General features: G+C 46.2%; 1 protein-coding gene and 3 non-coding genes across 4 annotated transcripts; all 4 read left to right on the top strand.

Annotated features, from left to right (window-relative positions):
- The first annotated feature begins 204 nt into the window (after nucleotides 1-204).
- On the top strand, nucleotides 205-276 carry TRNAC-GCA (transfer RNA cysteine (anticodon GCA)). Its single transcript has one exon. It is a non-coding gene; the product is annotated as a tRNA-Cys (tRNA).
- A 222-nt stretch (nucleotides 277-498) lies between these two features.
- Nucleotides 499-570, top strand: TRNAC-GCA (transfer RNA cysteine (anticodon GCA)). The gene has a single exon. It is a non-coding gene; the product is annotated as a tRNA-Cys (tRNA).
- Nucleotides 571-759: 189 nt separating this feature from the next.
- Nucleotides 760-8,107, top strand: RPL23 (ribosomal protein L23). The gene is made up of 5 exons (XM_021546842.4): nucleotides 760-788; nucleotides 989-1,072; nucleotides 3,057-3,185; nucleotides 7,605-7,718; nucleotides 7,985-8,107. Exons 1-5 carry the CDS (start codon nucleotides 776-778, stop codon nucleotides 8,065-8,067), a joined length of 423 nt encoding a protein of 140 aa, XP_021402517.1. The 5' UTR covers nucleotides 760-775; the 3' UTR covers nucleotides 8,068-8,107.
- A 2,035-nt stretch (nucleotides 8,108-10,142) lies between these two features.
- TRNAC-GCA (transfer RNA cysteine (anticodon GCA)) lies at nucleotides 10,143-10,214 on the top strand. The gene has a single exon. It is a non-coding gene; the product is annotated as a tRNA-Cys (tRNA).
- Nucleotides 10,215-11,804: the final 1,590 nt, after the last annotated feature.

Here is an 11,804-nt window from a genome sequence, read left to right as displayed (position 1 = left end):
GAAGGGAAGGGAAGGGGGAGGGACGCGCGTGCGCACGCCCCTCGGTGGGAGGGGGCAGAGCCGAGCGGAAACACCCTAAAAATGGTTAAAAACGGCGGAAAAACCGCAAAAAATTTGCATTGAGGGCGCGGCGGGATTCGAACCGGCGACCTTCGGTTCGGCGGCGCCGGCAGAGGGGGCTGCTGGCGCCGGCACGCGGCGGGCGGGGGTATAGCTCAGTGGTAGAGCATTTGACTGCAGATCAAGAGGTCCCTGGTTCAAATCCGGGTGCCCCCTCAGCGAGTGTTTTCAGTACTTTTTATTCGCTTTGGTCGGTTTTTATCGTGCTTCTACCAGTTTTTATCGTGTTTTCACCCCGTTTTTTTGCAGTTTCTGTCGCTATTTCCGTGGGGTTTGAGGGGGACGAGTCGTATTTGCCCCATTTCCACGCGTGGAACGGCGGCTGCGCATGCGCGGAATGTGCCGTAAAATATCACCCAGCGCCGCCATTGACGCAGTGGGGGTATAGCTCAGTGGCAGAGCATTTGACTGCAGATCAAGAGGTCCCCGGTTCAAATCCGGGTGCCCCCTTGTTTTACTTTATTTTTTTTCCTCCTCCCTTCATCCCAACTTTTCTCGTTCCAGCCATCCCCGGTGGCTCTTCCCGCCCCGTCCCGGTTCTCCCGGTGCTGCCGGTACCGCTGAGGGCGCGACGTTTTCCCGCCTCCGCTAGGGGGCGCGGAGCGAGGCGAGGCGGCCGCGTCACGTGACATCCGCCGCCTCTTCCGGCGCCAAGATGTCGAAGCGAGGTGGGGCGGGCCGCGCTCTCCGCCGCCATCCGCGTCCATCCGCCGCCATCCGCCGCCATCCCCGCTCTCCGTGGCCGCCGCGGCGCAGCGGGGAGCCGGGGAGAGGCGGCCGAGGCCGGGCGGGGGCGGGTGTCGCGGGGTGATGGCGCTGCGTGAGGCGGTACCGGGCTCGTAACGCTCCTCTCGCCTCCTCCCCTCAGGACGCGGAGGTTCCTCCGGTGCCAAATTCCGCATCTCCCTCGGTCTCCCGGTGGGCGCCGTGATCAACTGCGCCGACAACACCGGTGAGTGCGGGGGGGGAGCCGGGGGGGAACCGGGGAAATCCTTCAGGAACCGGGAGGGACCCTCGGGAACCGGGGGAACCTTTGGGGAACAGGGAGAGCGTTTGGGGAACCGGGAGGGACCCTCGGGAATCGGGAGAGACCCTCGGAAACCGGGGAGACCTCGGGAACCGGGGGAACCTTTGGGGAACCGGGAGAACCCTTCAGGAACAAGGAGAGCCTTTGGAGAACCGGGATGAACCCTGGGGAACCGGGAAAACCCTTCAGGAATCGGGGTAGCCTTTGGAAAACCGGGAGAGACCCCCGGGAACCGGGAGAACCCTTCAGGAACCGGGATGGACCCCCGGGAACCGGGGAAGCCCTTCAGGAACAGGGGGAGACCCTCGGGAACCGGGGGAACCTTTGGGGAACCGGGGAAACCCTTCAGGAACCGGGGGAGAACCGGGGGAGACCCTCGGGATGAATTCCCAAATTTTGGGGAATTTTTTTTCGGGAATTTTTGGCAGCCCCCCCACCACCCCAGTGTCCCGTCATAACGGCGCCGCTGCTCCCGGCTGTGAAAAACGCAAACAACTTGTTTTGGGTTTTTTTTTTAATTTTTAAAGTTTGGTAATAATAATAAAATTATTATAAAAACAGCAATACGATCAAAGTTCTAAAATTTCGAATTAGAATGACAAGAGAATAAAAAGCAAAGAATTTCGGATGCTCTCGGACGCTAAATCACAAAAATCATCCCTTTTGAACAAAGGAAAATCACCTTAAATTAATTCACTTATTGCATATTCCTATATCCTTCATGGTTGTGTGTATATTCTATTTAAAACAAGAAATTCTGTTGTTTGTCAAATATTTTTATTAATCCCCGCTGCATCTTCGAGTCTGAGCAAGAAGAAATTAAGTTTATTCTGATAAAAGAAGCATAAACTCTTCTCTGGAAGATTTAGGTGTTTCTCCAAGCAAGTATCTAATTAAAAAAAAAAATCTTTATATGCATATTTTCTATCTCAACATTATTTTATTATTTAAACTATATTTACTATAATAAAGAGAATTAATATAGGACAACTTTCTAACATTGCACACATAATATTTATTGTGATACGTATACATCAAATATCCATTACATGTAAATTACACATTTGAATTAAAACAACATAACTTTCTAACATTGCACATATAATATTCACTGTAATATTTACACATCAAATGTTACTGTGATGTCCATTACATGTAAATTACACATTTTGATTAATACTGCATAACTTTCCAATAAATAAAATATCCATTGTAATATTGACACATAAAATATCCATTTTGATATCCATTACACATAAATTATCTATTTGAATTAATACAGCATAACTTTGTAATGTTGCACATATAATATATAATATTTGCATATAAAATATCCATTGTAACATTGATTACACATAAATTATATATTTGAATTAATACAGCATAATTTTCTAACATTATGCATATAATATTCATTGTAACATTTGTGAAAAGCCAATCATAAAATCTGCAGTTTTCACACAGCTGTTAAAAATAGGTTAGAAACTACTGTAGATTAGTTGATAATTGGTAAGTATATTAATATGTTAATATTGCTAAGTGTGTTAATAATTGGTAATTGTTAAGTTTGTGCTGTTAGTTTGGTAAAAAGGAGTTTAAAGAGGTGGTTGTAAGATATTATACCTAAGTAAAGTGCACCACCTCCAAGCCTGGACAATGGGCAAACCAACTGCTTTAAACCTTCATAAAAATCTAGAATTAAAACCAAATCAATCCAGAGGGACAAAAAAAACAGGATAAAAAGGGATTTTTTGACCCTCTGAATTGATGAATATCAAGGATAGCGCTGCAGCATCCTCGGTGGGGTTGCTCCTGCCCGTCCTGCAGGCATCTTGCTTGAAGTTTTTCTTTTTGCTCCAATAAATTGTGAAATATTTCCGAGTCCTGGGGACGTTTTGGTGTTTTCCAGGGGCCAAGAACCTGTACATCATCTCCGTGAAGGGCATCAAGGGCCGCCTGAACCGGCTGCCGGCGGCCGGCGTGGGCGACATGGTGATGGCCACGGTGAAGAAGGGCAAGCCCGAGCTCAGGAAGAAGGGTGAGACCATTTGCATATCAATTATTAAATTTACATTGCTTAGGAACACACACAATCATGGTATATGATTCTATTCAGGTGCTTTTATTGATGAAGAGCTCTGGGAGTCAGGGCTGCAGACCCAAATCTGACTCTGAACATATTTTATATTCTATCCTTATATAACTCACATATTAATTATTAAACTTACATTGTTCTATTCTGTACATAATTTACATATTGATTACTAAATTTACATTGTTCAGGAACACAAAATCACAGGTTATGATTCTATACAGGTGCTTTTATTCATGAAGAATTCTGGGAATGAGGGCTGCAGACCCAAATCTGACTCTGACACAGCTTTTGAGCTGCATGTATTTTATATTCTATCCTTATAGACCTTGCATATTAATTATTAAACTTACACTGCTCTTTATATAACTTACATATTAATTAGTAAACTTATATTGTTTAGGAGCACACAGAATCACAGGATATGATTCCATGCAGGTGCTTTTATTGAGAACTCTGGGAATCAGGGGTGCACACCCAAATCTGACTCTGAACGTGTTTTATATTCTATCCTTATATAACTTACATATTCATTATTAAATTCACATTGTTTAGGAGCACACATCATCACCCTGACATCCTCTCTGTCTCTCCTGCTCTTCTCTCCCTGCCCAGGGCTGCTGCTCTCTTTTATATGGTACATTACATATTAAATGTTTATATTTTTTCCCCAATGCCTATTACCTATATTAAATGGTGATTTTCTATCTTTTATATGGTATATTACATATTAAATGTTTATAGTTTTTCCCCAATGCCTATTCCTATATTAAATTGTATCTTTCTATCTTTTATATGCTACATTACATATTAAATGTTTACAGATTTTCCCCAATGCCTATTACCTATATTAAATGGTGATTTTCTACTCTAAACCAATCTGTGAGTGCCAACATCACCAAGAACAGGGAGGTGAGGAAGAAGAGAGGAAGGACAGAATAGGCTCAAATCTTTCCATCTTAAAACTTCTGACCTTTATGTATAAAACCAAAAACCCCCTGTACAACACTCAAAAGTTCTTCTTTTTACTTTGTGACTACTTCTACTCTAATATCTAAACTTTTGTGACTTCTTCCTGCAAAGCTGGTAAATCATTCTATGATTTAAACCCAAAATCCCAGCTGTTTGCAGCTGCCTGCCAGGGTCTCAAATGCTTCTGACCTGGAACCTCCAAAAATGTCTGCGGGACATTTTGAGTTCCAACAATGGTATATTACGTGTTAAATGTTTATAGTTTTTTCAAATGCCTATTACCTATATTAAATGGTGATTTTCTACTCTAAACCAATCTGTGAGTGCCAATATCACCAAGAACATGGAGGTGAGGAAGAAGAGAGGAAGGACAGAATAGGCTCAAATCTTTCCATCTTAAAACTTCTGACCCCCATGTACAAAACCAAAACCCCCTGTACAGCACTCAAAAATTCTTCCCTTTACTTTGTGACTACTTCTATAACATCTAAACTTTTGTGAGTTCTTGTCCTTCCTGTAAGGTTGATAAATCATTCTATGGTTTAAATCCAAAATCCCAGCTGTTTGCAGCTGTGCCAGGGTCTCAAATGCTTCTGGCCTGGAGCCTCCGGAAATGTCTGCGGGACATTTTGGGACCTGGCTCCCCAGGCCTCCCCCCTTCTCTAAGCACTCGCCGGGTCCCCGCCGTGGCCCGGGGAGCTGTCGTGGAAGGGCAGAGCCAAGGCGCCGCTTTGGGGTGAAGTTGGCAGCTGCTGGTGCTGCTGGCTTCAATCCGCGGTGGGACAGAGGATCTGGGAATCCTGGAATGGGGTGGGAAGGGATTTTTCCATCCCATCCCCTGGGCAGGGACGCGCCTCCTGTTTTGGGGCGGGAGAGCGCCCGTGGATCGTTCCTTGGGTGATTCCCTGGATCATTCCCTGATCCATTCCCTGGATTTATTGCCTGGTTGATTCCTTGGATCCTTCCCTGATTCCCTGGATTCATTCCCTGGATTCATTCCCTGGGTGATTCTCTGGATGATTCCCTGATTAATTTCCTGGATCCTTCCCTGATTCATTCCCTGATAGATTGCCTGGATGATTCCCTGATTAATTCCCTGGATCATTCCCCGATTCCCTGGATCCATTCCCTGCATTCATTCCCCAGATTCATTCCCTGGTTGATTCCCTGATAGATTCCCTGGATCCTTCCCTGGATCATTCCCTCATTCCCTGGATCCTTCCCTGGATTCATTCCTTGGTTGATTCCCTGATTAATTCCCTGGATCCTTCCCTGATTCCTGGATTCATTCCCTGGATTAATTTCCCGGTTGATTCCCTGGATCCTTCCCTGATTCCTGGATTCCTTCCCTGGATTCATTCCCCGGTTGATTCCCTGATAGATTCCCTGATTAATTCCTTACATAACTTACATATTCATTATTTAATTTACATTATTTGGAAACATACATAATCACAGGTTATGATTATTTGCAGGTGCTTTTATTGATGGAGAGCTCTGGGAATCAGGGGTGCACACCCAAATCTGACTGAAAATATTTTATATTCTAACCTTATATAACTTACATATTCACTATTAAACTTCTATATATAACTTCAATATTGATAATTAAATTTACATTGTTCTATTCTATGCATTGACTTTATTCAACCATGAATTTCTCGTGATCTTTCTCAAGCCCCTGACCACAGTTTCTCATGATTATTGCCATTAAACAGTAATTATATTTAATTACTAACCAATCATCACATCTAACAATCCTACCATTTATCATGTACCAGCTACACAGGTGCAGTTCTAGCACCTACATGTACCCAGGATATTTATTTTAATTTTTCAGGGCTTACTAAGCTTAATTTTCCTTTTAACCCTAAATCCCCATGATTTTAAAACCCTTTTATTATCAATTTTGATGGGAAAATCACCTTAAATAAAACAAAAATTGCTGTGGGATGTGTGGGATGTGAATTTATCCCGAGGGTACTGACATTGGGTTGGATTCCTGTGGGATCTGTGATGAAACAGTAAAATTTAACAGGATAAAAAAATACATAAACCTATTATAATATTCTATATATATATCTAAATTAGTACATGATGATAAAAATGATCAAAAATCCCCAAGGAGCACACATGTCCTTTTTAAAAAGGAAATCCCTACAGCAGGAAAAATCCAAGTGAAATTGCCGTTTCCCCACAAATCTTTATTAAAATTGTGAAATGTAAATTTTTCATCCTCATGTCAGTGTGGGATGTGGGTTTACCCTGAGGGCTGTGACAATGGATTTGATTCCCATGGGATCTGTGAAATTTGAATTTATCCTGAGGGCTGTGACACCGGGTTGGATTTCTCTGGGATCTGTTTGGAATGTGAATTTATCCTGTTGTACCAGTGGATTTGATTCCCATGGGATCTGTGGAATGTGAATTTATCCTGAGGTTGTGACAGTGGATTTGATTTTCATGGGATCCCTGTGGAATGTGAATTTATCCTGAGGATTGTGACAGTGGATTTGATTCCTGTGGAATGTGAATTTATCCTGAGGGCTGTGACACTGGGATGGATTTCTCTGGGATCTCTGTGGAAATGTGAATTTATCCTGAGGGCTCTGACAGTGGATTTGATTCCTGTGGGATCTGTGGATTTGATTACTGTAGATCTGTGTGGAATGTGAATTTTTCCTGAGGGCTGTGACACTGGGATGGATTTCTCTGGGATCTCTGTGGAAATGTGAATTTATCCTGAGGGCTCTGACAGTGGATTTGATTCCTGTGGGATCTGTGGATTTGATTACTGTAGATCTGTGTGGAATGTGAATTTTTCCTGAGGGCTGTGACACTGGGATGGATTTCTCTGGGATCTCTGTGGAAATGTGAATTTTTCCTGAGGGCTGTGACACTGGGATGGATTTCTCTGGGATCCCTGTGGAATGTGAATTTTTCCTGAGGGCTGTGACACTGGGATGGATTTCTCTGGGATCTCTGTGGAAATGTGAATTTTTCCTGAGGGCTGTGACACTGGGATGGATTTCTCTGGGATCTCTGTGGAAATGTGAATTTTTCCTGAGGGCTGTGACACTGGGATGGATTTCTCTGGGATCCCTGTGGAATGTGAATTTTTCCTGAGGGCTGTGACACTGGGATGGATTTCTCTGGGATCTCTGTGGAAATGTGAATTTTTCCTGAGGGCTGTGACACTGGGATGGATTTCTCTGGGATCTCTGTGGAAATGTGAATTTTTCCTGAGGGCTGTGACACTGGGATGGATTTCTCTGGGATCCCTGTGGAAATGTGAATTTTTCCTGAGGGCTGTGACACTGGGATGGATTTCTCTGGGATCTCTGTGGAAATGTGAATTTTTCCTGAGGGCTCTGACCCTTTTTCCCCTCTCAGTGCACCCCGCAGTGGTGATCAGGCAGAGGAAATCCTACAGGAGAAAAGATGGAGTGTTCCTGTACTTCGAGGACAACGCCGGAGTGATCGTCAACAACAAAGGGGAAATGAAAGGTGAGCTTGGGAATTCTGTCCCACCGGAGAGAGAAAAACTCCACATTCCCCTCACAGGGTGGGATTTTGGCTGGGAAATGCTGCCCTGAACCATCTGCGAGCTCTACATCCCATTTATTTATAAATCCCAAATGGCAATTCCAGCGTGGTTTGGTTCCAAAGGAGCTCACAGCTCATCCCGGGGGCGGTCGGAGCTTTTCTGGGAATTCCATCCCAGCCTCCCAGGGATGAGGTGAGGCCTCAGGGCTGCTGTCCCTGTTTTCCAGGCTCGGCCATCACTGGCCCCGTGGCCAAGGAATGTGCAGATCTGTGGCCCAGGATCGCCTCCAACGCCGGGAGCATCGCCTGATCCCCGCCCCGGGACACAAAATAAAACTCCTTGTACCAACTCCCTGCTGATTCCATTGCTAAAAGTTTTTTTATTCAGCTGCAGCTGGAAAAAAAAGAAAAAAAAAACGGGATTTGGGGATTTAACAGTTCTGGTTTTCAGGCAGAAGAATCTTTGGAATTGTTAAATTTTAGTGATTCTTTGTCTGAGGGGAGCTGGGAGCGGAGTGGGAAGGGCTGAAAATGGAAAAGATTTTGGGCTGGGTGTTCGTGGAGCAAAAGGAGGAGAGATCAGGGTGGGAGCTGGGATTTCCTGGCCCACGGGGTGGCTTTGTCCTGGTTTTGGGGCTCCCAGTGCCTGGAATTCCTGCCCTGATCCCAAAATCCCAAATCTTGGCAGGAGTGGGGGGGGGGGAGGGCTGCTCCCAGAGCTGCAGTTCCCAACTCCAGCTGGTGCTGAGCTGTTCCCTGCTGCACTTCTGGAGATTCCTGATGTTCCTGTGCCATTCCTGGAGTTCCTGTGCCATTCCTGGAGTTCCTGTGCCATTCCTGATGTTCCTGTGCCATTCCCGATGTTCCTGTGCCATTCCTGATGCCCTTTGTGCCATTCCTGGAGTTCCTGTGCCCATTCCTGATGTTCCTGTGCCCATTCCTGGTGTTCCTGTGCCATTCCCGATGTTCCTGTGCCATTCCTGATGTTCCTGTGCCATTCCCGATGGTCCTGTGCCATTCCCGATGTTCCTGTGCCATTCCCGATGTTCCTGTGCCCATTCCCGATGTTCCTGTGCCATTCCTGATGTTCCTGTGCCATTCCTGATGTTCCTGTGCCATTCCTGATGTTCCTGTGCCCATTCCTGATGTTCCTGTGCCCATTCCTGATGCCCTTTGTGCCATTCCCGATGTTCCTCTGCCCATTCCTGATGTTCCTGTGCCCATTCCTGATGCCCTTTGTGCCATTCCTGATGTTCCTGTGCCCATTCCTGATATTCCTGTGCCATTCCCGATGTTCCTGTGCCATTCCTGATGTTCCTGTGCCCATTCCTGATGCCCTTTGTGCCATTCCTGATGTTCCTGTGCCATTCCCGGTGTTCCTGTGCCATTCCTGATGTTCCTGTGCCCATTCCTGATATTCCTGTGCCATTCCCGATGTTCCTGTGCCCATTCCTGATGTTCCTGTGCCATTCCTGATGCCCTTTGTGCCATTCCTGATGTTCCTGTGCCATTCCTGATGCCCTTTGTGCCATTCCTGGAGTTTCTGTGCCATTCCTGATGCCTTTTGTGCCACTCCCGATGATTTTGTGCCACCTCTGATGTTTCTGTGCCCATCCCTGATAATTTGGGGCCATTCCCAATGTTTTTGTGCTGAGGTCACTGCGGATTCATGGTCCATTTTGGTTCCATTTTGTAACCATTTTGGTCCATTTTGGGTCAATTTTGTGACCATTTGGGTCCATTTTGGGTCAATTTTGTGACCATTTTGGTTAATTTTGTGACCATTTTGTGACCATTTGGGGTCCATTTTGTGACCATTTTGGGTCCATCTTTGGTTCATTTTGTGACCATTTTGGGACCATCTTTGGTTCATTTTGTGACCATTTTGTGACCATTTTGGTCCATTTTGAACCATTTTTGTTCATTTTGGGTGCAGCCCTGGCTGGGCTCTGGCGCTGCCCAAGGTGGATCCACTGAGGAGATCTTTTAATGAATCCCTGCTTGGTTCTGGAACTGCCTGGACAATCTCTCATTGAGGAGATCTTTAAATAAATTTATTCTCTAACTCTGCCTGGCCAATCTCTCATTGAGGAGATCTTTAAATAAATTTATTCTCTAACTCTGCCTGGCCAATCTCTCACTGAGGAGATCTTTAAATAAATTTATTCTCTAACTCTGCCTGGCCAATCTCTCACTGAGGAGATCTTTAATTAAATTTATTCTCTAACTCTGCCTGGCCAATCTCTCACTGAGGAGATCTTTAAATAAATTTATTCTCTAACTCTGCCTGGCCAATCTTTTAATTGAGAACCTCACCTGGCACAGGTGAGCCTCACCTGGGCACAACAAGCTCACCTGGCACAGGTAGCCCCACCTGGCACAGCCGGGGGTATAGCTCAGTGGCAGAGCATTTGACTGCAGATCAAGAGGTCCCCGGTTCAAATCCGGGTGCCCCCTCTCTTTTTCCAGCTTTTTATCCCCAGAAATTCCATCTTTTTATCCCCAGAAATTCCCTATTTTTATCCCCAAAAACGCGGCTGGCAGCGCGGAATTCCCAGGTTTTCCCCACCGAGCCATTCCCAGCAGGGCAGAGCTGCAGGAGGGGAGGTGAAAAAAGGGATGAGGATTTTGGGAGGACGTCCTGAGATTAATTAACCGGGTGGTAATTAGCAGGGAATTCCTGCTTGGAATGCCCAGGGGAAGAGGCGGGTGTAGCTCAGGAGGAGAGGAGAGGATTTGCAGATCGAGAGGTCCCTGGTTCAAATCCGGGTGCTCCTTTTCCATCTTTTTATACCCAAAAATTCCACCTTTTTATCCCCAAAAATTCCATCTTTTTATCCCCAGAAATTCCACCTTTTTATCCCCAGAAATTCCCTATTTTTATCTCCAAAAACGCGGCTGGCAGCGCAGAATTCCCAACTTTTCCCCACCGAGCGATTCCCAGCAGGGGAGGTGAAAAAAGGGATGAGGATTTTGGGATGGATGTCCTGGGATTAATTAGCCGGGGTGGTAATTAGCGGGGAATTCCTGCTGGGAATGCCCATGGAAGAGGAGAGGATTTGCGGATCAGGATTCATCCCCAGGTGAGTTTCTCCTCTTTTTCCTCTTCTTTCCAACTTTTCCTGCTGCCCAAATTCCGGAGGGGAATGTTGGGAAGCTGCTGTGGGATTTGGGAATTTGGGAATGTGGGGTGGGAGGAAGAAATCCCGGGAAATCTGGGCCTGCCTCAGTTTCCCCTGGGATGAATTCCCTGTGGGAAAAATGCTGGGGATAATGGGGAAAAGGAACCGGGATCTGGGCTGGGAATGGAACCTGGAATGGGGGAAAATCAGGAATGGAATGTGGGATGAGGGAAAAGGAACCGGGATGGGGGATGGGGAAAACCAGGAATGGATCCGGGCTGGAATCAGGAATGGGGGAAAACCAGGGCTGGAATCTGCAATGGGGGAAAACCGGGACTGGATCCGGGCTGGAATCAGGGATGGGGAAAGCCAGAAATGAATCCAGGCTGGAATTGGGGATGGGGAAAATTGGGGCTGGAATTAGGGATGGGGTAAAACCGGGAATGGAATATGGAATGGGGGAAAAGGAACCAGGAGCCGGGCTGGAATCGGGGGTGGAGAAAACCAGGAATGGAATCCAGGATGGAGGAAAACTGAGACTGGATCTGGGCTGGAATTGGGAATGGGGGAAAACCAGGACTAGGTAAGAGTGGGATCAGGAATGGGGAAAACCAGGAATGGAATCTGGAATGGGGGAAAACCAGGACTGGAATCGGGGATGGGGGAAAACGGAACTGGGGTCGGCGATGGGGAAATCCAGGAATGGATCGGGGCTGGAATTGGGGATGGGGAAAACCGGGACTGGAATAGGGAATGGGGGGAAACCAGGACTGGATCTGGGCTGCGATCTGGAATGGGGGAAAACCTGGACTGGATCAGGGTGGGAGGAAAACCCGGATTGGATAACAGCCAGCATATGGAATGGAAGGAAACCTGAACTGGATCCAGCCAGGACATGGAATGGGGGAAAACCCGGGCTGGATCA

The sequence above is a fragment of the Lonchura striata genome, chromosome 27 (assembly GCF_050655825.1).
Source record: "Lonchura striata isolate lonStrDom1 chromosome 27, ASM5065582v1, whole genome shotgun sequence".
Lineage (NCBI taxonomy): Eukaryota > Metazoa > Chordata > Aves > Passeriformes > Estrildidae > Lonchura > Lonchura striata.
Note: the sequence above shows the minus strand (reverse complement) of the source record. Positions and strands in the feature narration are given on the sequence as shown.

What these genes read in the sequence shown, in the direction of transcription:
- RPL23 (XM_021546842.4), top strand. An exon ending in GCCCGAGCTCAGGAAGAAGG is followed by an intron (nt 3,186 to 7,604) that starts GTGAGACCATTT and finishes TTCCCCTCTCAG; the next exon opens with TGCACCCCGCAGTGGTGATC. An exon ending in CAACAAAGGGGAAATGAAAG is followed by an intron (nt 7,719 to 7,984) that starts GTGAGCTTGGGA and finishes CCTGTTTTCCAG; the next exon opens with GCTCGGCCATCACTGGCCCC.